Genomic DNA, 23,264 nt, shown 5'->3' with positions numbered 1-23,264 from the left:
CCTCGTTGCTGCAGGGATTTTTTTGCAGAAATAGACATCCCTTTAGCCTCCATCTGCCGGGACTCCATTCCTTCACCAGTCCAGCTGCATCACGTATTCCCCCCACCCTTGCTTTCTCCCCCACATCCATCTGTCCAGCCTAGCTGCACCTCCCTCCCTGCAGAAATACACGTCAGGCCAACAACCCATCAAATAATCTCCTCCTTGGCACATTTCCTCTTCTGATGTTTCAGTTTGCTGTGTGCCACTGCAGCTGTAACCTAAAAACATCCTGATTTGCCCACATGGATGCAGCCTGCCTTCCTGAACCTTCCTCCACCCTGAAGTTTCAGTTGGATGCATTATTCTTTGTCACTTCCTGCCCCTAAAATAAATTGAAGTACAACCTCACTGTGTGCAGTTGAACTGCTGTTGTGTTGCTTCCCAGAAGTGGCTGCATGTCAGTGGTGGCTAAAATGGTCCCTGTACATGTAGGTCCTGATTCTGATTTTAACTAAGCCAATTTAACTCCATTTCAGTGGAGTTACTCCAAATTTACACCAGCATGAGAGAACTGGAACCATAATTTTGCATATCAGCTTGTTAATTATGTTGTTCACTTTGGGAGCCTCTGAAGTAAAGAGTGCTGCATAAAAGGTATTGTATTCACTTTCAAATTGTGGAGACTAGACACACCGGTTCATTGCTGTAGCTGGGAGAATTACAAATAGACATCTGATATTCCACTGATCAGTTAAACCAGGATGAAAGTCAGGAAAGGAAAGGTAATACTTGGGTACTTTACTTTCCCAGATGTCATCTATTGTAAGGCCAGAAGGGACACTTACACACATCCAATCTGACCTCCTGTGTAACCCAGGCCCAATGATTCCTGCATCTAGTCCGATAACTTGCAATTTAACTAGAACATCTCTTTCAGAAATACATCCAGTCTTCACTAAGGGTACGTCTACACTACCCACCAGATCGGTGGGTAGTGATCGATCTATTGGGGATCAATTTATCGCATCTAGTGTAGACACGATAAATCGATCCCTGATCGCTCTGCCGTTGACTCCTGTACTGCACCACGGTGAGAGGTGGAAGCGGAGTCAACGGGGGAGCGGCGGCAGTCGACCTCGTGCCGTGAGGGCGCGAGGTAAGTCGACCTAAGATACGTCAACTTCAGCTACTCTATTCTCATAGCTGAAGATGCGTATCTTAGGTCGATTCTTCCCCCCCCCACCTCCCAGTGTAGACCAGGCCTAAGACTCCAAATGATGGAGAATCCACCACAACTATTGGCAATCTGTTCCAGTAATTATCCTCACTGTTAAAAAAAAAAGTGTGTTTTATAATAGTAGATTTTGTTCTTATTTCAAAATAAATTTATTACAAAAGCTTATGAGGACATTTACAGTTGAACAAAGTGGTGAAGAGGTATCTTCAAAAGAACTCATTGTTTTGACATTGAAGTATGAAAGAAGAAAAGAGGACTCTATTTTTAACAGTAATGCACAAACTCAAAGAACACAACAATTTTCTTTCCAGGTATCTAACATGAGTGCAAACAGGACTACAACTTGATAGGAATGCCAGCTGCCCTTGAAGGTGCCATCTGAATGTAACATTACGACTTAGTCTCTAAGGTGCCACAAGTACTCCTGTTCTTTTGTTAGTTCTAAAACCATGTACTAAGATTTTGTGTGGCCTAAAATACTCTCTAATCTGCCATCCTTATAGGGTTGCCATACGGATCTTTGTTGCACATGGAACACACATCTCTTGACCTTGAATCTGCATATGCACCTAGAATAGGGTTAATCTCTTCCAAATTAGACTGAAATGAGCTGAGATTCAAAGAAAGCTCTGTTTATTTCCTCTACTGTGACTGCTCCTCTGATATAAGCAAGAACATGATGCTCTTCATTTCTAAAGGGTGTTCAAAGCCAGCCTGGGTTCATCGCATCCTGTGCTTTTCCTTGTCTTTTAGCAAATCTATTACCAATTCCCAGTGCACTCTATGGGCTGGCTTCTTGTTTTTTGTATTAACAAGAGTAGGTGCATGATTTTACATCTGCAAGAGGTCCTTCCCATATCCCTGATCTTTGCATAACCTCACCTTAGCACCCTAAAGTACAATTCAGAAGGAAAGGAATACAGCATGAAGGTAGCACTGTGCCCAGTAAAGGTAGATTTCCCTTTCCTTTTACAGATTCTCATGAGACGAAAGGGGGTGAGAGCACTCTGACAGGCATGTTATTGTCACTGATGCCTTTCCAAGTGTCAGAGTTTACTGGAAATGGTTTAAAAATAAACAAAATAAAATTGACACAGTCATTTTACAATCTCAATATTGACACACACAAAAAGCATGAAAGAATACAAAGTTTTACCGACTGTAAATATGTACTGCATATGAGAAACATATTAAAAGGAATTCATGCATTAAAGGAACAGTTATCAAAGGGGTCTCTAATAATATGATGCCTTGGGAATCAGAGAGTGACATTATACCATCACTGGTATCAAAGAGGGTCACATAGAATGGCACAATGGGAACTAGAGATTCTCTGCCAAGATGGCATCATGGATCTCAAAGACAATCAAATAACATGATGCCATGAGTATTGGAGCCACAATGTGGCACCATGGGAATTGAGATGATCTTACAACATGGTGCCATGGGTATCAAAAATGATCTAATAACATGGGAGTTGGAATTTCTCTGCCAACATGATTGTACTTTGAAAATGCAATGACAGGATCGGAAAGCAGGTCAGTGAATAGACAGCTGCCTTATGTCACCCTTGAATTAACTCTTCCCTGTTCTGGCATTATGTACATAAAGCTAATGTGAAATTTACATGAACAAACACAGCCTTATCCAGAGTCAAGCACCATGTTTTCAATTAAACATGACTATAAGCTTGGAATCCTGTATAAGCCTCTCTAATGCGTAAGAATCGCTAATGCATTCAGGAAGGCAGCTTTCCCAGGCAAGCTTCTGGCGGATTAGTGTTTTCCTAAATCTTGTCTTCAATGACCCAGTGAACACTGAGGATCAAATATCCATGTGAAGTGGGCTTCTAAAGATTTTGTCCTTATACAAAATTAAAGTCCAGTGCATTGTTGCTTTCTCTCTATTGTGACGTTATACCTAGGCAAAGCCTGACTGATGTGGATCTTAATGCTATGCTATTAATGGCATGCACTACAGATTTAATGGGCTACGGTCGTCCCTAGTGTAACACCATTGACCTCAGTGGAGTTGCACCAGGAATGAATTCAACAGCAACCGCCTGCTTCTCTTTTGCATTTAGATATTTTCATTCGTTGATCTCTAAGCCCTTTATAAAGGTGCGTGTGAGGAGGTCTCGTCATCCCCACCCTGCCGATGGAGAAACAAGCTCAGAGAGGTGAAGTGATTTGCCCGAGGTCACACAGTAAGCCAGTAGCAGAGCCTGATTAGAACTCAGGTTGCCTGAGTCAGGTCAGCACTCTAACTACTTGACTGCACTGCCAACCTCCCCTTTACCAGGATGAGACTATATGGTGCCTTTGGCAAAGGCTCATGGGCAAATTTCTAAAGCAAACGCATCAGAGTGTACAAAGAAACTAGGACAGAATATCTCAAGAATTGGAGTCTCTTGTTGTTCTTGAATCTTTCTCCTTCTTCTCCTTCTCTTCTTTGGTTTCTGCAGTCCTGTGAAAAGTGTTCATACATGCCAGCCTCCTCAGACCCTTTCCTTATGCTTCACGTTGGCCAACCTGACATTTTCCTGCTCAGTGGATGGTGGAGATGGCTCATCATGGCATCCAATCATCAGCTGGTAAACCAGCACTCCAGCAACTGCCCCAAGGAAAGGGGCCACAACTGGGACCCACCACCACTGCTTGCCAGTACTGAAAGACACAAGAAAATGAGAGATGAGGAATGGGTAGCAGGACATCAACCAGAATTACCCAAACCCTGGGCATCTCCGAATATTTCCAATGACTTTCAATCAGATGTAGGCTCCTAAGTGCCTGAGGCCCTTATGAAAATGGGATGTAGGTGCCTAAGTCATCTAGGCACTGTAGAAAATTTTCACCCCTGAGCTTGAATGACCCAGAGAACTGGGGCTCTCTCTGGCTTTGCTATCACCCTATCAGAGAACAGTGACTTCCTAAGGATCACCATGAATACAGCCTTTTAAGAGAGCTGTCAGTGCTGTCCCACCCACATCAGTAGGGAGAGGACTTTCCCCCGCCCCTGTTATTTCCCCATCGCTTCCATTTGGCAATAGCCAGGAAAGTCTCCAAATGATCTTATGTTCAGGGAATGGCTGCTCTTCCCCTGCTTGCTCCTAGACCCACTGCTTGATAGCAACACCACAGCATAAGCCCTGATCTCTGGAAAGGGCTCTGCTCCGGCTGTTTCTCATTGCTCAGGAAGGGAGATTAATGCCTTTTAGGAATGTTAACATGACCCCAAAGGTGCCTCAAAATGCAGAGACTGCTTAGGTGTCCCTTTTTTTAAAAGGCTTGGCAGTATGATCTTAAAGAGACAGAATGTCATATAGTCCAACCCCCTGTTTGAGGTAGGACTAGTCCCCAGACAGATTTTTACCTGAGATCCCTAAATGGCTCCCTCAAGGATTAAGCTTACAACCTTGGGTTTAGCAGGCCAAAGCTCAAACCACTGAGCTATCCCTCCCCCTCCTTTTCTGATGACCACTTCCAGAAGTGCTTGGGTGAGTTACTTTTTGGCCACCGTGTGCCTTGATCCCATCAGATCTGAGTAACCCGTGCTCCATGGAGAAAACACTTACGAGAACACTTCCGTGCCCCAGCCAGCAATGGCGGTGAAAAGACGAGGCCCAAAGTCCCTGGCTGGGTTGACGGCGTATCCAGAGTTGAAGCCCATGGATGTCCCGATAACCAGGACCACAAAGCCAACAGTGAAAGCCTCTAGGCCCCGGGGGATAGGGTTGTTGTAGGGATCCACAATAGCCAAGACGCAAACAATCAAGGATGCCGTGCCAATGAACTAGCAGGAAAAGGAGGGAGAGAGACGTGGTTGAGGTTTGATCAGTCTTTTAACAAAGTCACCTAGCTACTGGGTGGAATGCTGAATGTTTAGAACTTATCCTCTGGAGTGATGAACAGGGATAGTGAAGGATGTGATCTCATTAAACACAGGGAACACCAAAGGGAATACGAAGTGGGGAATACTATGGCAAAGGGAACATATCTAGAAAAGAACCCACCCTTAGCAATAGCCTCATGGAAACATTTGGAGCAGAGAACATCTCTTTCTCAGTAAAGCTTCTTAGGAGTAGAGAGCTGGGTCTTTGAGTTCCCATGAGTCTAAGGGTGCATTCTTAGCAGCATCAGCAGGAGAAACTGCACCACAAGGAGGACATTAAATAGTGCTCTAACAGCCTGCAGTGATACCAGCTCTGGCTAGGATCTCACAAGCTAAACAAGGTCGGTCAGAGTTGACACTTAGAAGGAGACCAAGGTACCACAGAGATCCATGGTTCCCCTCGTGCTACTATTACTATTCCTTCTGTAGGTGTGCCCCAGCATGGTGTTTAGTGGCACTATGTGTCGGAAGATGCCACTTTTCTGGAGAGAAATAAAACCAGGGTTCTGCCCCCATGTGATCATTACAGATCCTAGGGCACATTTTACTAGACTAGGGGTCTTAGCCCTGGTGTCCTGGCCAAATTTTAGTCTGTTTCCATGTGCAGACCGCATCTGCCCACCTATATCCTCCTGTATCCAGGCACACCCCACCACTCTGATCCTCATGCTGACCAGTGTATTATTGGGTCTCGACTGGTGAATATCACTGATCTAAATCCCAGGAAACGCAGCATTGTTCCTCTTGAAATTGAGTGAGAGGCCCAGGATTGTCCTGCAAGGTCTCTTACCAGCACCCTCAACTCTCTTACCTGGTCAAAGAATCCATTCAGTATATCCAGATGCTCAGATGGGAATGTGGCAAAAATGCCAGCGGTGCCATTCTGTCCCAGTACATACAACTGGTTATTGCCAAAAGCCCATATGGCATCTAGAATGGGAAACAGGGTTGGGTCAGTCATTCATCGCTTGATTGTTCAACAACACAGCAGAATCCAGGGCAGGGGGTGTTATTTGGGAAGCCTAACAAGTCTTCTGGACTTAAACCCTATGAATATTACAATAGAGAATCACCATAGTTGTCCATCATACACATTACTGAGCACCATACAACTGGCTGCAATACAGCCAACTGCCGCTCAGGAGACACAGTTACTTAGCAGCTGTTGGCTACCGGGGGCCCTATGACTTCTTCAACATCCTGTGCAGACTTCACAGGCTCAGCACCTGCTATAGGATGAATAATCATGTCCCATAATTTAGTTACACTTAACGTTGACCTCGGTCTTTCCTGTTGTCTGACTGTGACACTGGGTCATTTAGTCTCCTGAGGGCTGTAACAGGTTGGTCTCATTCCGGTTGTTGGGTTTGGAGTGTGGGTAGCTGGGTGGGTGGTGTTGGTGGCCTGTGATATACAGGAGGTGAGATTGGATGATCTGGGGTCCTTTCTGGCCTTGAACTCTATGACTGTTACGGCAGTGGGCAATGCTCTCAATTTAGAGATGACAATGAGCCGGAGTCTCTGCTCAGGCACGCATGCGCAAGTCCCATTGACTTGACGGGGAATTAAGTATATGTATCTGAGGCCAAAGTCTGGTTCAAGGAGTTGTCACTGATCTTTAATAAAATTGATTATTTAATTAACAATTGATTATTGAGAATGTTTTTCTAAATTTAAACAACAGCAGCTAGAGGTATAAAACCACTCGTGCACAGCAGTTAGTAATAGAGCCTAACAACCAACTGGCCTTAACTGTAGCACCCAAGAGGGGCTTGTCTGCAGGGCAGCACATTGCGGTCTACGGGGATGTGAATTGTAGAGCTCCCTATCGGGTCGTGCTTTAATTGCCTCCTGTAGGCCCTGCTGACGTGAGCTGAAGGGTACCTAGATTGCATTGATGTAGCCCTTCAAACGGGACTACGTTAACGTGAACTGGTGCCTTTTAGTTCAGGCCAGCAAGGTCTACCTGGGGCAGTTAGAAGGCAACACATTAGCACGGTCTTCTATTCACACCCTTGTGGACCTCATCGTGCTGCTATGTAGACAAGCCCTAACCAGCTCATTTGATCAGGAAAGCTGGATCACAAACGCTGTTAGTCACTGATTGTTTGCACTTTGTTAGGTAATGGAGTTAACTGTTGCCTCCATGTTAATCCTTATTTATTCTTTTTCTTGGCTGTGTAAAACAAGAGGAGTTAATTGAGTGTCGCCCCAGCGGCTGCCAATCAGGAGACACAAAAACACCAGGCATGGGAGGGCTCCGAATAGAATTTCCTTGATGGGACAAAGCCAACAGTCACAATGTTGTTGCTTGAGCACATATTGTGAAGACGTTACATGGGGGCCTGCGATTGATTTGGGAGCTTTGAATGCGAGATCACCCTGGAAAAGCCCAGAGATACTAGGATGGCCGTCAGCCCAACTGCAGGAAAATGCTCCGATTTGTACGAGGAAGATATTTTTCACAGCATAAGAGAACAGAGTGAGGAGGGATGGCATAAAAGCCGAATGGTTTGTTCGCTTACCATAGTACAAGCCAAAGACGATGCCCGCTCCTAGGAAAGCACCGAGGGTTTGTGCCAGGATGTAAATAGGCAGCTTAATCCACGGCTCCCGGGCCATCAGGCACAGAGCAAAAGTTACAGCAGGATTCAAGTGGCCACCTGGGAAAGAGTTTCTCATTAGTGCGTTCTGGGTTCAGGATCTGGCCCCAGAATACATGGAAAGGGACCAATACGTTCAGAAAGACGCGCCTGCATTCATGTAAAAAGTGCAGCTGCTGGTGCACTCTGGGACTGTGTGTGTGACAACACCCTCCGGATCAAATCCACCCATCAGAACAGCAGCACAAGGCCCATACGCATTCTAAGCCCCACTGAAACCCTTGAAGGAGGGGCAGCCGCTGAAAACCAGGCCAGATATGTGGCCCTGTTCATTGGAAGCGCTAGGTTAATCCAAGTGCCCAGAGCTAGGCAATACCTGGTCTTTAGGGAAACACACGGGATAAAGCCTTTGAGCGTGTACTGCAGGGAACGGGACTGGGGAAAGGATTCGATGCTCCAATAGGCCTTTTGCCATCTCTAATTTCTATGACCCAGTGAGGCTCTCAGCAAGAATGAGTTGCTCTCTCTAAATCTATCTAGCTATCTGTCTATGCCATTGACTTCCAACAGTGATAGTCGTGTCCACTCACATTGGTTCTCCTGTGCCTGAAGCAGGCATTCAGCAAGAGGGTGGGTGGACAGTTGCAAAGAACAAGAAGTATTGAGAAACAAATGACCAACGAAGGGTTCTATTCTCCCCTCAGTGTGGGTTCGTCGGCTGCATGCATGCAGAGACGAAACTATGCTATTAACTATGAGCAGGGCCCTACCAAATTCACAGCCATGAAAAACGCATCACGGACTGTGAAATCTGGTCTTTTGTGTGCTTTTACCCTATACTATACTATACATTTAAAATGGGAGACCAGAGTTTCTCAAATTGAGGGTCCTGCCCAAAAGGGAGTTGGGTGGGGTCACAAGGTTATTTTAGGGGAGTTGCAGTATTGCCATCCTTCTGCGCTGCCTTCAAAGCTGAGCGGCTGGCGAGCGGCGGCTGTTGGCCGGACACCAGCTCTGAAGTCAGTGATCCGCCAGCAGAAGCGCAGAAGTAAGGGTGGCAATATCATGCCATACCACCATTACTTCTGCACAGCTGCCTTCAGAGTTGGGTGGCCGGAGAGTGGTGGCTGCTGACTGAGGGCCCAGCTCTGCAGGCAGCAGTGCAGTAGTAAAGGTGACAATACCTGGCAACAGTGCTGCCTTCAGAGCTGGGCTCCCGGCCAGCAGCCGCCCCTCTCCAGCTGCCCAGCTCTGAAGGCAGCGCCGCCACCTGCAGCAGTGCAGAAGTAAGGGTAGCAGTATCGCAACCCCCGCTACAATAACCTTGTGATTCCTCCACGGTTCCTTTTTGGGTCATGACCCCTACAATTACAACACTGTGAAATTTCAGATTTAAATAGCTGAAATCATGAAATTTATGAATTTCCAAATCCTATGCCCGTGAAATTGACTAAAATGGACCGTGAATACGGTAGGGCCTAACTATGAAGCAATGCTCTTTGACCTTTGGATCCCCAACTGCGCATGGCCGGGAGCTTAGAGCAAGAGGGAGCCCTAGGTTTGCAGCAAAGCCGTGAAGTGGAAGCCACGTACCTGACACTTGCCCTGCTATCAGAATTCCAAGGGTAACAGCAAAGCCGAAGGCCAGGTTCACAGTCAAGAAGCCTCCGTGGGTTCCTCTACTGAGCACGACCTGAGCGACCGAGCCACAGCCAAACAACTGAAAGAAGAAAAAAACACGGATCAAAACTGGCCCAGTGGGTTTTCTTTCAGGAGCGAGAAACTGGCCAAGGACTCCTGAGTGCTTTCCACTGGAGTTCTCCAGCCCAAGTCCATGACCAACTCCACTATGTGCATTTGTGCTGCAGTACAAAACGGGAAAGGCTGCAGGGAAACTTGCTGGCTTGGGTGGAAAATGCCAGGGAGCAGGGTCATGAATTTGCTAGGGACTTGAGCACCTCCATCTTCTGAAGCCTACAAAATACTCTCCCTTCTGGTCTTCAAGATCCTCCATAGGCTTGCCAGTCTTCTCCAAACCCCTCTCTGCTGCCTCTAGCCAATTCCCTGGTCTCTTAAAACACCAGACTCTTTTCTGTCTCCACTTCTCCTTGTTTCTCCACAGTGGTTGCTACATCCTTCCTCAAGGCTGCTTCCACCAGCTCCCTTTCCTGATTTTCTGTACCTAGCTGATTCCTTAACCCTTCCCAAAGCCTCCCACCCCAAGATGCATCTCTCCTCTTGGCCTCCTTCTTATCCGAACTCTCCCTTTAATAAAATCATCAAAATCTTCCCCCAGAGACCTCCAACTTTCAACCATTCTGCCCTGCATCTCTCTTTTCTCCCTTGCCTACCACACCTAGGGACACTATATGATACATTTAAACCTACTGTCCCCAGCCTGCTGTCCTTCTTTATATGGAACTGAAATCAGTGGAAGTTTAGGATCTGGACTGGAAACGGGATCAGTTCGTACTTTGCTGGCATTTGCAGAGATGACTACAGGTGGCTGGAAAACATTGTAAGGACAATACCCTTGATATAAGGAGTTTCCAGCAACACAGGTGCTGGTCTGCAGCTGTCAGCAAGGCAAAGCTTGGATGGTGTAAGAACACTGTCCGCCATCAGCTGGTGCTAGGATTTACACAGCAGCTCAAACACTAGATTACAGCCCACAAACATGCTTAGGAGGCTTCATGCTGCACGTAACACAAACCTGCCTAAGACAACCACAGACATTAAATGCTTCAGTCCAGGCACCTCGTAAATTACACCTTGTCTCTGGCATTGTGAGAGGCGCTGTGCCTCGCCTCTTCCTTCGAAGGGCTGGGGACTGGAAAGTAATTGGTGAGCGGGCGGTTATTTGCGCAGGGTGATAAGGGCTGTTTGCTTGCAGTGAAGGGAGGAAGCAAGCTGCAGCCCAAGGATGTTTGCTCGGGTCAATCCCTCATTTCCGGCCCATGTCCAAGAGTTAAACAGCTCTCTCTCCTCCTTGTCTCGCTCCACCTCGCTAGCAATCCAGCCCATTTCAGATTATAGCTGGCGTCTGAATCATTAGCTTATATTTAACCCACGGGGGGAGATCCTGATCTCCGGTGTATCTCCAAGGGCTTCAGTGGAGTTATTCCTGATTTACACTGCAGAACATGAGCTCCACTCAGCATCAGACTCTGCAGCGGTGTTGGGCTGCCTCCTTAGAATTACACAGAGGACCCAGAGCTTGTATCCTGACTTCCTCCTAAAGTTCAGAGATGCTCAGAGCCAGGGCCTGAAGCCTCTTCCATTACTAGTGACATATGGCTCTTCCCCGTTAGGGCTGAAGGATGCAGCCAGCTGCCAGCCCTGGGAGCAAGGTATCAGACCCAGAATCTAACCCATGTAACCTCTCTTCTCCCATACAATTGACAGCTGATGAATGAGTAATAAAATAAACACCGTGCCCTGCTATCTCCTGGGCAAAGATTGGAATGGTCAGATAGACTCCAGGTTGACTCACTAGATGGACTTCCCACACCTAAGTCCCTCTGAACTAAAGAGCCCAGGTCTCCACCCACACAGACTCAGGTTGCAGATAAGGAAAACAACAAAGGAACCTACAATGGCACGGTGTTGAACTGACTAGGGTGGATGCAGAGCACCCTCTACTGGATGGAATGAGATCTCCTCGTCTGCACGTCATAGGCCCCGCACTGCTCGCAGCGGTTCTCCTTTAGCGCACTGTGCTTTGGGACTGGGAGGCTCTGAGTACCAACCCCACCAAATACTGAGTGAGCAGCAGAATTGCAGCAGTGAAGCCCCAGCTAAGTGACCCCAGACACGTTACAATATTTTGCCCTTTGATGAGTGACTGTCACCTAAGGTCTCAAAGAGATCTACAGGCCCTAGGCAGAAGGGGAAGAACTATTACCCGGACTTTACAGCTGGGGAAGCAGGGATGGAGGAGGCCTGTGGCAAAGCTAGAAATAGACCTCAAGCATCCTGATTCCCATTCCTGCGCAGTAACCACTAGACTGCCTTTCCGGCCTGCGCTCAGTGGGTGAAATCCGACGTGCGTTATGAAGCCAACAATTACTAGCTAGTGAGCTAATGGGAAGTTCTTCGCTTTCCTTTCTGACACGTAAATCGCTTCCAAGATAATGTTAGCTGAAGGTTCGGTTGCTACTGTGGCTTCTTGTTGTGCTCCTCTCTCAGGTGGTCCCTTCAGCTGCCATGTCTGGCTACGCACAGGGAGTGGATTGAGGGCATTTAAAGCTCTAATGTTTGGAGAGTGTCTTCTTTCTTTTAGTTTATTCAGGGTTATTTTCTTAGTCAAATATTTATTTTCCTCATGCTCAAGGACCTGGCAAATTGATGGGGTTTGATAGTAATCTACATACATTTAGGTTGCAGAAAACCACAGTGTAAAATTACCCCACATTTCTCACTAGGCCCTTTGATCTCAGCCTGGATAAATTCCAAATTTGCCAGTGGATGAGATTTTAATACCCATTTCCCCCATGAATGGTGATAAACTCTTGGCTTGTCCTGAGCAGCGCCTACCAGTCAGGCAAGGCGCTACATGGCACCTCTGCCTGAGTGCTCCAAAGTCTGGTGAGCCCCTGTGCGTGGGACAATCCATTCCGTTAGGGGGCCAACGGGGTAAAACTGGTGTAACGCAATCAGAGGCGGATTAAGCTTTTGTTGTGCCCTGCGCCAGAGCAAGTGGGGGCCCCTCCCCACCCCTTCTGACTGCAGTCCCAGCCCCGCCCCGCCACGCCTGCTGGGGAGCTTCCCCGCCCCCACTCCCTGGCAGGAGCACCAGATGGGCAGCTGAGTGGGTCGGGGCATGGGGACACCCATTTTTCCGGGGCCCTCCAATTGGCCGAGGCCCATCTACACGGGCCCCGTTAGCCTAATGGCTAATCCGCCACTGAGAAAATCTGGCCCTACAAGCACAGAAGAGAGGCAGGCAGGCTGGCATTTAGGGTCAAATTCTGCTTGTGAGGTGCATGGCTGTATTTTTACTGGGCTCCAGCAAACCAAGCCAAACCTTGATCCCGGTGGCTTCCACAAGACACACTCACACCGCACACACACACACCTTTCTATCAGTTGCATTTGGCCCTAGGAATCATTTCAAATTGCACTCACCATGGCTGCTCCAGCAAATGATTTGTTGTCACACAGTTTACTCTGGGTATGGCCATTAGGGTGACCAGATGTCCCGATTTTATAGGGACAGTCCCGATATTTGGGACTTTTTCTTATATAGGCTCCTATCACCCCCTACCCCGTCCCGATTTTTCACACTTGCTATCTGGTCACCCTAATGGCCACACAGCCGCTAGACCTTCAGGCTGGCTGTGCAGATGTCTGGGCTCAGGCTGGAGTCTAGCATCATTGGAGTCTAGCCACATTGACAAGGCTCTAAATGCAATTCACTAGGGCCACGGTCAGATTTTTCCTTGGGAACCTGCTGCTGGGGATGATGTGTGTGAAATATGGAGAAGCTGAAACCCTCCTCTGTTGACTTTAACTAGCTACCCCAGCTCCAGCATTTTCACGTTACCAATAAAATGTCACACACGCCATCGAAATAAAAAGCTCCGGTATCAAGGTTTGCATCACGCACTCTCACATGATCTGCTATTGTATTTCAGGTCCCTCATGCTCCGTTGGACGATTTAAATGATTATTTTAGGAGTATTAATAAAATGTACTAAACCGCTTCATTGTGAAGTATTAACATTACTCCCACGGGTATTTAGTAAGTTAAATTTATGCATTTGACTGGTCAGGCAAAGTATTGTGTCCAGTTCTGGGCAACGCACTTCAGGAAAGTTGTGGAGAAATCGGAGACCATCCAGAGGAGGGCAACAAAAAACAGTCAAAAGTTTAGAAAACCTGATCTGCTAGGAAAGGTTCAAACAACTGGGCATGTTTAGTCTTGAGAAAAGGAAACTGAAGGGGGAGACCTGATAACTGTCTTCAAATTTATTAAGGGCTGTTATAAAGAGGACAGTGATCAATTGTCATTAACACATTGAATCTATTTCCCCATGGTAAGTAGTCTCACACCTCTTGTCAAACTGTCTGGAATGGGCTAGCTTGATTATCACTACAACAGTGTTTTCTCTTAATTAATTAGTCTCTTAGAGTTGGTAGGACAACTGCCACCTTTTCATGTTCTCTCTATGCGTGTATATATATCTATCTCCTCACTAGATGTTCCATTCTATGCGTCGGATGATTTCGGCTGTAGCCCACGAAAGCTTATGCTCAAATAAATTTCTTAGTCTCCAAGGTGCCACAAGGACTCCTGTTGTTCTCTGTGTCCACTAAAGGCAGGACAAGAAGGAATGGGCTTAATCTGCAGCAAGGGAGATTTAGGTTGGATATTAGGAAAAACTTCCTAGCGACAAGGGTAGTTAAGCTCTGGAACAGGCTGTGGAATCCCCACCCCTGGAGGTTTATAAGAACGGGTTGGACAAACACCTGCCACTGTCAGGGATGAACTCGGTTTACTTTGTCCTGCCTCCGGGCAGGGGGCTGGACTTGGAGACGGTCCCTTCCAGCCCGACATTTCTATGATTCTGTGTATGTGTCTACGTAGGGACTGGTTCCACACCAGCTGAAGTCAATGGGAATCTCTCCGCACTGATTTCAAAGGGCTTTGGAGTAGACCCGGATAGGGCACTCATCACCGCGGTTCCGGAGCACCGCAGGCGGTGTAATGCAGCAGATGTACCACTCGGGGGATCCAAGCAGCAGCTGCAGCACTTTAGGGAGGAATACTGCCCAGTCCTAGACTGTCCGCACCAGGGGCAGGCAAACTTTTTGGCCTAAGGGCCACATCGGGTTTTGTAAATTGTATGGAAGGCCGGTTAGGGGAGGGGGTCGTGGCCCGGCCCCCACCTCCTGTCTGCCCACCCCCGGGACTCCTGCCCCATCCAACCCCCCTTGTTCCCTGACAGCCCCCTCAACAACCCCTGGCCCATCCACACACCCTCACTCCCTGTCCCCTGACCGCTCCATCCAACCCCTCCTCTCATTCCTGATGGGCCCCCCGGGACCCCTGCCCCATCCAACCATCCCTTTTCCCTGTCCCCTGACTGCCCCCAGAACCCCTGCCTGCCCCATCCAACCCCCTCCTTTCAGACTGCTCGTCCGGGACCCCTACCCCGTTCAATCCCTGTTCCCCCAACCCCTATCCACATCCCCGCCCCCAGACCCCCACCCCAAACTCCCCTGCCCTCTAGCCAACCCCCCCTGCTCCCTGCCCCCTTACCGCACTGCCTGGAGCTCCGGTGGCTGGTGGCGCTACAGCAGCGCCACCCGGCTGGAGCTGGGCAACGCTGCCGCCGCCACCGCACAGCACAGAGACCGGGTCAGGCCGGCTCTGCAGCTGCGCTGCCCCAGGAGCTAACGACCCCGCTGCCCAGAGCATTGCGCCGGCGGCAGGGCGAGCGAGCTGAGGCTGCGGGGGAGGGGGAACAGCAGGGGAGGGGCCGGGGGCTAACCTCCTGGGCCAGGAGCTCGGGGGCCGGGCAGGACGGTCCTGCTGGCCGGATGTGGCCCGCGGGCCGTAGTTTGCCCATCTTTGGTCTACACTGGTGCAGGTCAGTGTAACGTGCATCGCTGGGGGGTGGCTTTTTCACACCCCTGAGCAACGTACTTTATATTGACATAGGCGGTAATGTAGACCTGCCCTGGGATAAAAAAAAACCCCACACCTTTCTTAGCAGAGAAGACAAGGCCTGAGATTGGAAAGGTCCGGAGCTGACTAAGGTAGTACAAGACTTTGGCAGGAAACAGAAATGAGTAAATAATACTGGAGAGATTACATAACCGATGGGTTTATAAACAGCTCTGGAGAAGAGTGACTCTGTTTGCACACTCAAGAAGGGATAATCACCAGCATTCTTCTCTGATTAACCTTTCCTTGCCTAGTGGCTCCTTTTGGCACTTTCAAAGGAGCCACAAAAGACCTGAAAAAAGAACAGGAGTCCTTGTGGCACCTTCGAGACTAACAGATTTATTTGAGCATAAGCTTTCGTGGGCTACAGCCCACTTCATCGGATGCATAGAATGGAATGTATTTGACCTGAACGTATTTGCTCTTGAATTTACATGGCCCTGATCCCTGGATTAATCTGGGAACGCTTTGTAGCATTGGCACAACCCGACCCAGTGTTATCGTCTGAGTAACAACTGTTCTCTTCAAAACGCAAATAGAGCAGGGATTAGGCAATGAACCTTGTGTAAATCTAGCCTGATTGCACCAATGAATGGGAAGGAGATTCAGATCGGGTTGCAGCCAAGCCGCCTGAATAAGGCTGTTGAAAACTCTTGAGCTGTGATGACAGGTTGAAGGAGGGAGATTTTCAGCAGCTCCGTGCAGCACACGCCCACTCACAATGAGAGTTAAAGCTGGACCCCAAACAAGGGACTCTCCCGCCAAATGGGTGAGGCTGGGCGGGTCTGGGGCCCTCATCCTGCAGCTGGCTCTGTTCACCCTCTTCTTTTGCAAAGCCACGGCTTGATGGAAAGCCCACTGAGCAGCGGCAGCTCCAAGCACCAGCGGCGTGCCTGCGGGAGGTCCTCCAGACCCGCGGATTCAGTGGCAATTCAGCGGCGGGTACGCCGAATCTGCGGGACTGGGGACCTCCAGCAGGCAAGCCGCCGAAGGCAGCCTGGCCTGCCGCGCTTGGGGCGGCAAAAAAGCTAGAGCCGCCCCTGTCACGGCAAAGCCTCCCTTTGGCTTCCTTCACAGCTGTCCCAGCTACACGCCAGCAGTGAGTCAGAGGGGTGGTGCTGGTGCTGGTGCAGCTGAGCTCCATGGCATTCTGGGAGCAACTCAAGTGGCCTATTATGCTGGCCGAACGCTGTGAGCCGCGTGGCAGTGGCAGTCTCCGATGGTGGAATCAGTGCAGAAGCTGCAAGGGCCTTGCTCAGCTTCTCATCTGTCTCCTTTTAAAGTTCAAATCTATATGTGTTCATAGCTTTGAATGCATAACTCTTCAGGCTATAATCATCTAGTTGGTCTGCCCCCTACCCAGCACAGTTATATTCAATGTGTTCAGAGCCATATTGCAGCAGTGAAAAGGGGGAAGGGGGACGAGGGAGAGTCAGTAACAATAAGGTTTGTAATGGATCTTTCTGCATAAGAGTTGGAATTCACCCCCTGTGCAGAGGCGCAGCCCAAGGCGTGTGCACCACTTAAGAACTCAAGAGATAAGAGGGCTTAAGTGGGGTTTATGTGGTACACAGATCTTGGGCTGGCTCCCTGCACAGGGGGTGAATTTCACCCCGTGTGAGAAAGTTATAACAAATGGCATTGGAAGAGTCTGTTAAGGCAGAATGTATACGCTACTTTTTCCCCACTAAAGCAAGCTCAACCATTCCCCACTGATTTGTGGTAGAAAGGTGAATGCACAGGACGAAGGGTCAGGAGACCAGAGTTCCATTTCTAGCTCTGCCACAGACTTCCCACGATGTCTTGGTCAAGTCATTTAAGGCCTGATCCTGCAGCAAGGAAGGAAGACACTGAGTACAGTGGGCACAGGATCAGGCTGTTAATTTGTGCCTCATTTCTCCCATCTGTAAAATGGGGAAATCACACTCCCCTACTCACTGGAGTGGGGGTGGCCTCGTTAGGGCTTGTGAAGTGCTTTGAGACCCTCAAATGGAAGGCACTAGAGGGAAGGTGGTGTTATTGCCATTTCCTTAAATGACTTCCTTGCCCACAAGACACGCCCACTACAACCACTCTTTCAGCATTGCGGTATTATGACCTGCATGTGACAGTTTTGCTGGTGCTCAAAGTTGATTGAATTTACACTTAAGTTTTTTAAACTCTAGTAAACTATTAACATAATGCAAGGATCATGCTTAGCAAGACTGAAAGCAAACCAGTCTTTCCAAGTTGTAGATAAAGCAAATATGGTGTAGTAAACTTCCTAGTATGTCTGAGTACTGCTGCCCTCTACTGGATGGAATCAGAACAGCTTAACTATGTTTCATAGGCCCTATACTGCTAACAACTGAAGGAGATTCTCCTTTACTTTTATCCCTACAATCACACTGTGAAATTTAGGTTTCCATGGCATGTGGCATAGTTACAACCATGAAGTTCCAATTTGTTACAGTAATGTCTTTCATCAGACCAGTCCTGTTTGAAGAATGACCAAGGGAGTCAGATTCAAAACTGCTCTTTGTTCCTTCCTTGTGTCTAAACAACAGTGAAAACCAGCTAATCCACCATGCAAAGTCCGTCAGAGAGCCGAACTATTATGCCAGCCAGATAGGAAGGATACAAAGTCTGATCTTTTAGCTAGCCCCGGTGTTTCAAACAAAGCAGGTCTGTAGCAGTGTAACAGTTACAACCCTTTTATTGTAAGCCGGGTGCAAAAAGCTGGGCTGATGGAATTTTTTTGTTTTAATTGGCTACTACAGTAATAATACAAACAACAGCCGACTTGTGAAATTCGTTTGATATTTGCATTGCTTAACTACTGTCAGTAGGTGGCGCTTTGGAGCAGGCAAGAAGGAAGATGAAGTAGGAAAAAAAGATCTTAATAATTTGTTGAACTGCAGAGGCACTGAGGCATAAATCGGCCCCTCCTAAAATGAGAAGAGAGATGGCAGTGACTGGAATCTTTAGGTAAGTTCAACTAATTTCCTCGGCTTCTTTTGCTGCACGATTTCCCTGATTATCTATGAAGAAGGAACATTTATTGACATGCTTCCCATATGCTTTTTTTGTGCCGTGCCTACAAAGACGTTTGTTGCAGGGTAAGGTGCCTCTCTTGGCGCTGCGATCTTTGCGCCTGCCAAAGGCGAGAGATCTGTTGGGGAGAAACTGGGACCACGCCCAGTGCCTTTGGGTGTCACAAATCTTCCATTACAAAGCACAGGCCTAATGTTCCGTCCACAGTCCTACACCTGTTGAAGTCACTGGAAGTTTGACCTCAGTGAGAGCAGGAGCAAACCTTCAATATTAACCCTAATGTAAAGTCAACCTGGAGAGATGGGGACAAATCCAGCCAACTCTGAGCCTGATCCTGATCCTACATCCCTTGCACAGCCAAAACCCCCACTGATGTTAATGAAAGTTATGGGTGCAAACAGACGCTGGGATTGGGCTCTGTGGGAGGTTAAAAATGACCCTATAAAAATAAACATATTTCACTTACACATGATCACCTGCACCACTCCACACAGCAGCCGGGTGAGAGTCAGCCATAAGGGCAGTTTAGCTACCCAGGGTGTGCTCCCACCAGACAGTATTGTTCCTTCAGTGGAGACTGCCAGACTCAGAAACGTGTCTGAGTGTATTCACACTAAAAAGGTAGTCAGTGGGCTCAGAGCTGGGCATGGGAAGGACCACAGGCAGATCCCAGGATTAATCAACCCTACCTGCTACCAGGCTTACATGGAAATGAAAATATGGGCTAACTAAACCCCAGAACGAGGGATGATCTGGGACTGAGAGCACACTGAAAAAAGCAAGAAGGGAATCATCAATCAGCCTTTTGAAATGGCCCTTTCCTGCCTCTTCCCTGACAGCCAGAGATTAAACACAGCCTCTAAATACACTTACAATGTGAGGGGAGACTGAAGCTGGAAATAGCGTGGGGTGTGGAGCGGAGCAGCCTCCCTGCATTGAATCTCTTTGGAAGGTGCTCCTGGCTCCTAACCCCAGATTCCAATGCAATCCATGACACGTGTTAAGCCCACTCCCACCCCCACAGGCAGTGCCCTGCTATCTGGCTTCAGCAGATGTATTTCCAAGAGAAGTTGTAAAAAAAGTTTTTGTCATTTCCACAAACCCTGTAAGCATGAGTTCAGAGTCTGCCAGCCTGACTCTAAATCCTGCCTTTTCTTTGCTAACCGTTTCCAGAAGCTCTGTCCAAACCACTGACCCATGAATGCCTTGCCTCCTCTGCTCATTAGGGCTAGTAAAACACAACAGGTGATGTGCCTCGGGTTGTTCCCATTGCCACTTTCACCAACTTTTGCCTAAACCCCCTAGAAGAACACATGGATTTTCCTTGAGTTGTACAGGAGGGATCCAAATCCAAGACACACATACACGCGCCCACCCCAAATGCCAGGAGATTTTGGATCAGGCTCTGAGCAGCTGGAATGAGCTTGATTTTCTTCCCCTGCCAAATAGCACCGGTGATTCACAGCCAGAAACTGCACAATCATTCAGTCAGCTCCTGCCCATCCTTATTCCAAATAATCCTCTCAAAGCAAAGCATGGCCACTTGGTTGCAAGTAGTTATTGCGAAAGCTGGTCTTTCTGCAGATACAGAAATTATGCTATGGGAAACACGGCATCCCCATTAGAGAGGGCAACATTCTACTGTTTCTCTTGAGCAGCGAGATGTACAGCAGATACATCCGCCTCTCTGCCCCTGTTGCTTTTTAAAATACAAGAGGCTGGAGGTGGCTGGAGGTGCATAGAGCTTTTCAAAGTTGCCACCACCCTTAGCTATTCCAGCTATTGAATAATTTCCGAACCAATTCTGATCTCAACTGATGTAAATCCACAGTAGCTCAGCTGAAGTTGATGGAATTGCTGGGGATTTACACCTTGGTAAATGAGATTAGAATCTGATCACATATCTTCAGAGTGATGCACAAACATTAACCGGCCAGTACTAGAATATCAGCAAATTAGACAAATTACACCTGTCTGCAGTGTCATCTATATACCTACCTACCATACGTGGAAGGGCCAATACCTAGAGCAAGACACCTATATCCATATTTAGCCACTTAAACCATTGTCCTGATTTTCAGAGATGCTGAGTACTAGCAACTACTATGGAATTAGGCCTGGTTCCCACTTAGAAATTAGATCGACCTCGCTACTCACCGTAAGCACAGTAGTTAGGTTGACTTAACCCTGATGTAGATGCAATTAGGTCGATGGAAGAATTATTCTGTCAACCTAGGTACTGCCCCTCAGACAGGTGAATTAACCACATCACTCCGTTGTGGCAGGAAGCATCTACACTACAGAGGTGTAGCTGGAGCACTGGAGCCGTGGACATACCCCTAGATACCAGTGGTGGAGCTCAGCTCTCATCCCTGTATCAGGTCACTTCATGATTTAAATGCCCAGATCTAGACGCAGGTTCCCAACTTTAGGCACTCGGGTTTGAACCCTTTCACCAAGGCACCTATTGTCCTGGGGTCTAAGCACTGAATCTTTTGTGTCTATTTACCACTGAAACATATGATGGATGGGGGACAGCTCCCCGATCCTAGACCTGTGGCAAGCAGAGGTAGGCATTCAGCCATCCCGGTTAGTATTTTGCAGTGAGACACAAAACAGCCCTGCTATTCCCCCTCTCACTCCATCCCAGGACAGGCTGTTGAGACCTGTTATTAACACTTTCAACACCAGCACATTTTTAAAATGATGCTTTAAGAAAAACAATCCAAGAAGAGGAACTTTCCCCTTCATGTATCTTCTCTCCTTTAGATGGCTCTTTAAAGGTTCTTTAAAGTTCAGACCGTTTCAGGATCAGAGAAATACATAGAGGCATGAGAGCAATTTCCTCCCAGCAATACACTTGCTGTTCACACATGTGCCTCCTTCTTTGGTCTACTCTGCTGCTTATACATACAGAAAGTGAAATCTTTCAATACTTCAAAAGATTCATACATCACACCGAATTGGAAGCAACTCTAAAACTGACTGGTTACCAACTTTCATACATAATTTCACACAGGGTTTTACTACTCTAGACCCGAGTCCTCTGGTCAGTTTCATCTCTGGTATAAATTCCAGGGATGAATGTGACTCCTTTGTCAGATCACTTTAGCTTTGCACCCAAATGACTGCAATTAAACCGTACTGAGCCAGCAAGTCAGGATCTTAGCCAGTTCGTGGAATATTAACCTGGTCCTGAATAAGCAACATACGACGTAGTATGTTAACGTTTTTATTGCAACTATGCCTTAATAAAAAGGTTTCCAAAAAACCACAACCGTATCCTAAGTAGTAAAAGGCAGACTTACCACCAGAATCAGGGTCCCCAGGCACTCGGCCAGTGCTTGCCTCACGAGTTTGTTTCTGATCCTCAGCATCTCTCCAATTCTAGTGAGAACTTCCTTTTGCCTCCCCATCGTGGCTGAGATTTCCTTCTAGCCCTGCTTTGGCACAGAGGGGGCTGGCTAGCTTTCAGCTCTTCAGCCTGGTGTGTAACTCTGATCCTTGCAGCCCTGTGTTTGCTTATAAGTGGAGATATCCCTGAAACACCTCCCCTAAGTAACCACACCCCTCCCACCCTCTCTTTGACTGCAACTTTTTGTTCTCAGCATGGGACTGAGGGGGTGGTTTGCTTGGGTTTTTTTTTTTATTATTATTATTACTCATATAGGCAGGCTGCAGACGCAGGAGTGTCAGGAGCTCTGTAAGGAGACTGGGGAGGGGGGAGGGGGGGAAACAGCACAGAGACCTGCACATCCTGATTGCATTATTTCCGTGCTCTTCCAACAGCACATACAGCTGAATCTGCCCCACTCTCAATTCAGATCAGCCAAGAAAACCCACCTATACAAACACAGCAGCTGAACTTGCATGTGCAGAGTCAACTCTTGACAATACATTGAATTCTGTTTTCCTCCCTACCAGAGCTGACTGTAGGTTGTCAGCTTCTTGGTGACTTATACTCCTATGCCATATGGGGGCTTGTTAGTCGCTCTTGCAATAAAATCATGGGAAAGGAGGCCTTGATTCTCCACTCCCTCATTCCAGTTTTAGGCCAGTGATCTCAGTACCTAACACCAGCATCAAACTGGTGGAATGGAGTGAGAATTGGGTCCAGAAACGGTCCTAACTCGAAACCCTCGCTCTAACCTCCAGGTCTGGATGCAGACCCAAACATGTGGCATGTCTACATAACCTACACAGCTCCCCAAGGCTGAGGGACTGCGCCATCGACCGTGCGTTCATTTCAGCACGACCCCTCTTAGGAAAGCAAAAGAGAGCAGATCTGTTATCATGAGCCACCCATAGGTGGCGGTGCACCATGAAATCAGCAAACTGCCTGCCAGAAAGTGCCTGTGCTCCATGCAGGGCTGTGCGCTGGGTTTACAGCAGCACTATTCCAGCATGTTTCATCGAATCTGTCTGAAATGAATCATCAGTCCCCATTTTTATTTAATCTCAGCCGCCTCTTGCTGTAATCCTGGGCAGCGCTTTCGAGACAGCATGGATGAAAGATTCGTTAGGCCACGTGCTAATAGTTAGGCCTCATTCCTCTTAGTTAGGTAGTAAAAATTCCAACTTAGGGCCCCAATCATGATCCCTACACGTGGATCCCTGTCTTCACTGGGGCTCTGAGCCAGAGCTGAATCGCAGGATCAGGGCCTAAGGAATGGAATTGGCCAATTTCGCTTGTGAAAAAAATGTCCCCCTGCTTTGCTTCCCTCCTGCCCAGAAACACACCCTGCCTAAAGCCACACCCGGCACAAAGATTTCTCGGCATTCTTTATTAACCGTTGACCTTTCCACCGAACAAGTGGAGATTTTGAGTGCAATCATTAATAGACCT

General features: G+C 47.9%; 1 protein-coding gene across 1 annotated transcript; it reads right to left on the bottom strand.

Moving 5' to 3' along the window:
- Positions 1 to 1,350: 1,350 nt before the first annotated feature.
- AQP3 (aquaporin 3 (Gill blood group)) lies at positions 1,351 to 21,915 on the bottom strand. Its single transcript, XM_039545874.1, has 6 exons — positions 21,727 to 21,915; positions 9,307 to 9,433; positions 7,636 to 7,773; positions 5,922 to 6,040; positions 4,794 to 5,011; positions 1,351 to 3,885 (listed from the first exon to the last, which is right to left on the bottom strand). The coding sequence occupies exons 1-6, from the start codon at positions 21,832 to 21,834 to the stop codon at positions 3,717 to 3,719; spliced, it is 879 nt and encodes a 292-aa protein (XP_039401808.1). The 5' UTR covers positions 21,835 to 21,915; the 3' UTR covers positions 1,351 to 3,716.
- Between the last annotated feature and the right edge of the window lie 1,349 nt (positions 21,916 to 23,264).

The sequence above is a fragment of the Mauremys reevesii genome, linkage group 6 (assembly GCF_016161935.1).
Source record: "Mauremys reevesii isolate NIE-2019 linkage group 6, ASM1616193v1, whole genome shotgun sequence".
NCBI lineage: Eukaryota > Metazoa > Chordata > Testudines > Geoemydidae > Mauremys > Mauremys reevesii.
Note: the sequence above shows the minus strand (reverse complement) of the source record. Positions and strands in the feature narration are given on the sequence as shown.